At 36.4% G+C, this 5,276-nt stretch overlaps 1 protein-coding gene across 1 annotated transcript in view; it reads left to right on the forward strand.

Annotated features, from left to right (window-relative positions):
* Positions 1-1,371: 1,371 nt before the first annotated feature.
* DMRT3 (doublesex and mab-3 related transcription factor 3) overlaps positions 1,372-5,276 on the forward strand; it is a gene marked incomplete at its 5' end in the record, with an annotated part of 8,781 nt that continues 4,876 nt past the window's right edge. Inside the window, one exon of the mRNA XM_082242719.1 lies at positions 1,372-1,768. Within this exon, the coding sequence (XP_082098845.1) occupies positions 1,372-1,768 (397 nt within the window). The remainder of the gene's footprint in view (positions 1,769-5,276) is intronic.

Raw genomic sequence — 5,276 nt, forward strand, 5'->3', positions numbered from 1 at the left:
TATTTAAGTAATTTAATTGTTGCATTACATTGCATTGTTTAATTGTTGCATTTCCCCTAGGAATTCTAATCTATTAGTACATGATCCAAAAATGAAAGCTGAATCTGGTAGATATTTATTACTAATAAGAATAGAAAGATAGATAGATAGATAGATAGATAGATAGATAGATAGATAGATAGATAGATAGATAGATAGATAGATAGATAGATAGATAGATAGATAGATGGATAGGTATAGATAGATAGATAGATAGATGGATAGGTATAGATAGATAGATAGATAGATAGATAGATAGATAGATAGATAGATAGATAGATAGATAGATAGATAGATAGATAGATAGATAGATGGATAGGTATAGATAGATAGATAGATAGATAGATAGATAGATAGATAGATAGATAGATAGATAGATAGATAGATAGATAGATAGATAGATATACAGATGTATACTTAAATACATATAATAGTAGAGATAAATACAGATAATAGAATATAGTATATAGATAGATATATATGATTGATACATATATATGTATGTATATATATATATATATATATATATATATATATATATATATATATATGTAGAGATAAATCTGTAGATAGATAGATAGATAGATAGATAGATAGATAGATAGATAGATAGATAGATAGATAGATAGATAGATAGATAGTAGATAGATAGATAGATAGATAGATAGATAGATAGATAGATAGATAGATAGATAGATAGATAGATATATAGAACAATTGGAAACATAAATTTGTTTATATGTATCTTTGTATTGAAAAACATAGCACTCTAGTCCAAAGAAACAATCAATGATTTGACATTTTTGTAACAAAGAATGCTTGCAGGTAGGTAGATACATAGGTAGGTAGACAGGGTTAGTGCATGCCTTATATCAGGGCTATGAAGGGAAATCTAAAGGTCAGTATGCATATGTATGGGGTGGAATATGAATGAAATGAAAATGTATGCTAGAGAGGCGGGGATGGGTTAGAGAAGGGAGGGAGCTGCTACCTAAAGCCCTCACATCTCCTGCACACATGGACAGAGCATGGGAAGCATCGCCCACAGCACTGTGTCCCCAAGTCCTGTATCCTGGTCAAGAGGCACATTCCATGGGGCTACCTGTCTCCACCCTGCTGTGAGGACATCATCTGCAGGACATATCACCCCCAGATTGCCCTGATTTGTAATCCATGCCAAGGATAAGTGATTCTAAAGGGGTTATCTACTCAGTGGGACCAGAACAGGCTACAGAAAAGCTCCCATAGCTGGAATGCAGAGAAGAGGGAGGGTTGTGTAGCCCCCTTCCCATCTTCTGGTGTAGACCCCTGGGGCTCAGTGCTGTGAAAGCCATGAACGGGTACGGCTCTCCCTACCTGTACATGGGGGGACCGGTGTCCCAGCCTCGTGCCCCTCTACAGAGGACCCCCAAATGTGCCCGCTGCAGGAACCACGGGGTCCTTTCCTGGCTGAAAGGGCACAAGCGCTACTGTCGCTTCAAGGACTGCACCTGTGAGAAATGTATCCTCATCATCGAGAGGCAGAGGGTCATGGCTGCTCAGGTGGCACTCAGGAGGCAGCAAGCCAACGAGAGTCTGGAGAGCCTCATACCAGATACCCTGAGGTCTATGCCAGGCCTGCCAACCACACTGCCAGCCGACACCAGTCAGCCAACCTCTAGACCAGGCGAGATGGCCATCCGATGGGCACAGGAGCCTTCCTCTACTATGCAAGTGCCAGTCAAAGCAGGTGGGTACAGGGGCACTGGCATTGGCTGCATGGGGGCACAGGGACAATCACAATTCAACATAGATACAATTTCTAAATTCCACTCATTAATATATTTCTTCCTCCATTCATCCATCGGTCTATATATCCATTCATCAACCCATATATTCGTTCATTCTTTCATATATCCGTTTATTATTCTATCGGCCTATTTATTAATGCATCAGTCCATATATTCGTTCATTCTTTCATATATTCGTTCATTTATTCTTCCATCGGTCTATTGATTCATTGATCCAGCCATATATTCCTTCGTTCATTATTTATAAGTTCAGTCATTCATTCATCCATCCATATATTCGTTTATTCATTCATCCATTCACATATTTGTTTGTTCATTCATTAATCCGATCATTTATGTAGCCATCTTCTTTATATAAAAGTTTGGGCTGGAAACACAGATATGCCCTGAAGTAATTAGCCCATACATTATATATTATTTTATTGTCTGATGTACTTTTATTTCAGCATCATACTACTACTACTACTACTACTACTATTACTACTAATAAAAATAATAATAATAATAATAATAACAATAACAACAGAGCACATTTTTTTTTTACTAAGAACAAAACCTCCATTCTACCACATCTAAAAAAAAGGCAATTTAGATGGCAATTTAAACCAGTTATTTAATATCAATATGGGTTAATTAGGACCAAAAAGAAGCACCAGGGGATCCATATAATGTCTAGTCATCATAACTAGTCGATTTTATTCTGTAAAAATGTGCTACTTGCAATCTAAATTCTATCAGTAGTACTTAAATGGATATCAACATTTCTTTCCTTGATGTATATTAGATATGAACTCTGATTAGTTGTTTTCCTTGGCAGAGCCACCAACTGTCTTATAACACACTTCATTTGTACACAAGTCTGACCATACACTATACAATCTGAAGGTACGATCTGTTTTGGATCTATTATCAGTTTTGTAGTGCATGATTTGATACACATGTAATTGTTTAATTTTGTCCCAATATTACATTGTTTTTGTAAACCCAAAGGCGATTGTGCAATCAGATTGTATAATGTATGGTCGGTTTAAAAGTCATAATTGGCTGCAATCCTTAATACCAGGGAATGGTCAGTGTTTTAGGGGTCACAATACGTAATAATCACAATTATAACGATGCTCTGGAGTATGACTGATGTGCTTTATCTCATTATGAGGGATTGAACGTCTCCAGACCCCTTTTCAGGAGGAGACAAGAAGTGAAGCGTGTCAAATTGCTCAAAAAGCAAATCAAGTGTAGTCTCGGCTTGTGCCAAAACATGTCATGAGGAGTGGGGGGATCAGGTTACTGGAGCCTCTCTGCTTGTTCTTATGTACTTACCATACACACCAGCCCCATGATGACAGACACCCTGCCGGCTAGCACACAGCGTTCACACTGGCTTCAATTAGCAACTTCCCATGAGGGATATACAAGTGACACAACAGTTATCATGTCAATGTTGTAAACCCCAAATCAAAGTCCACAACAGTTCCACATCGTTTTCTGCTGGGTTACTCCTTGGATGGAATATGAAGAACGATGTATCATGGTATATCTGGATGAGAACTATAGCTATGGTACCTACTAAAAGTCTGATGAAAAGAAAATAAATATGGGAGGAGTATGGAGGTAATGATAGATCAAGACTTGTAAATGAAACACTGCACACATCAAAACAAGTACAAAATGCATTAAGGAAATTAAGAATTGGAAAAGAAGGAAGAAATGAAAAAGAAAGAAAAAAACCAAAAAAAAAAACCAAAACAAAACAAAAAAAACAAACAAACAAAAATTCGTTACGAGAAATCTCCTAATAAAAATATATAGGCTAAGCAAGAAAGAAAGAAGTAATAAAGAAGTTTGCATACAGAAAGTATACATTTATTTATCTACATATATTAGGGCTTGTTATCTATCTACACATTTTCTTTCTTTCTTTCTTTCTTTCTTTCTTTCTTTCTTTCTTTCTTTCTTTCTTTCTTTCTTTCTTTCTTTCTTTCTTTCTTTCTTTCTTTCATTCTTTCTTTCTTTCTTTCTTTCTTTCTTTCTCTCTCTCTCTTTACTTCTCTTTCTTTCTCTCTCTCTTTATTTTTCTTTCTTTCTCTTCTTTTCTTTCTTTCTCAATCTTTCTTTCTTTCTTTCTTTCTTTCTTTCTTTCTTTCTTTCTTTCTTTCTTTCTTTCTTTCTTTCTTTCTTTCTTTCTTTCTTTCTTTCTCTCTCTCTCTCTGTATTTATCTTTCTTTCTCTCTCTTTCTTTCTTTCTTTCTTTCTTTCTTTCTTTCTTTCTTTCTTTCTTTCTTTCTTTCTTTCTTTCTTTCTTTCTTTCTTTCTTTCTTTCTTTCCTTTTTTCTTTCTTTCTTTCTCTCTCTCTCTTTACTTTCTTTCTTTCTGTCTTTCTTTCTCTCCTTTTCTTTCTTTCCCTTTCTTTCTTTCTTTCTTTCTTTCTTTCTTTCTTTCTTTCTTTCTTTCTTTCTTTCTTTCTTTCTTTCTTTCTTTCTTTCTTTCTTTCTTTCTTTCTTTCTTTCTTTCTTTCTTTCTCTCTCTCTCTCTCTCTCTTTATTTCTTTCTTTCTGTTTTGAATTTATGGCTTGCAGGTGAGCTGTACATTAATATATGCGCCATTTTTATTAAGATATTCACCCACTCCCTAATTATCTGTCAATAGTTTAGGAATAGTCGTTTCAAAGTTATAAGTGGAGCAGAATAGATTGCGGTTTGTACGTGGAAATATGTCTACATTGAACAAGTATATGACCACACTACTCCCCGAGAGATCTGTCGTCTCTTTTATAGAATGGTCAATTGAATAGTTAGAGCTCCAAGAGCTTAGTGAACGAATTTATTTATATTGCTTGGATATGCCAAGGCGGACCACTAGCATTGGCATGGGAGTCCTCATCTTCGGAGGGACACAAATGGTCATTGCACAGACCATACACTGGTAATGGTGGTGTATGAGAATCTATTCAGCATGGATAATGGCTCTGCTCCATGTCCCAGTCTGGCAGAGCAATAAGGAGTGTCCCCAGTGTCTGCTTCTATAGGAATGTGACTCAGCTGATGTACAGCTGCCTTCACTCCACATATTTATTGTACTGTTCCTGGCCACCACCATCCCCTGATGATCTATGCATTTCATAAAAGATTACAGTCATTTCAGGGAGACAGTGTAATAGCAAGCATTTCAGGAGAAGGTCAGGCTCCAATGAAAAGTTACTAGCATGTTTGTAGAACACAATGGCTGGCCACTGATGGGGCATCCCTCACTATGCCAGGCACCCTATCCAACACTGCCACATCTTCCAGGAGCTCATTCCAGACCCAGACCAGCTCCATCACTACTTACACCTGTTCTACTGAGTGACAGAAAGGCTTATATACATTTACTATTTCCCAATGAATCTTTCTTTCTTCTTCTTCCTAATTAACATTTACATTTTATTACCATGTGTGCAAATTTATTTT

This window comes from Pelophylax lessonae (genome assembly GCF_965119305.1).
Source record: "Pelophylax lessonae genome assembly, chromosome: 1".
Taxonomy (NCBI): Eukaryota; Metazoa; Chordata; class Amphibia; order Anura; family Ranidae; genus Pelophylax; species Pelophylax lessonae.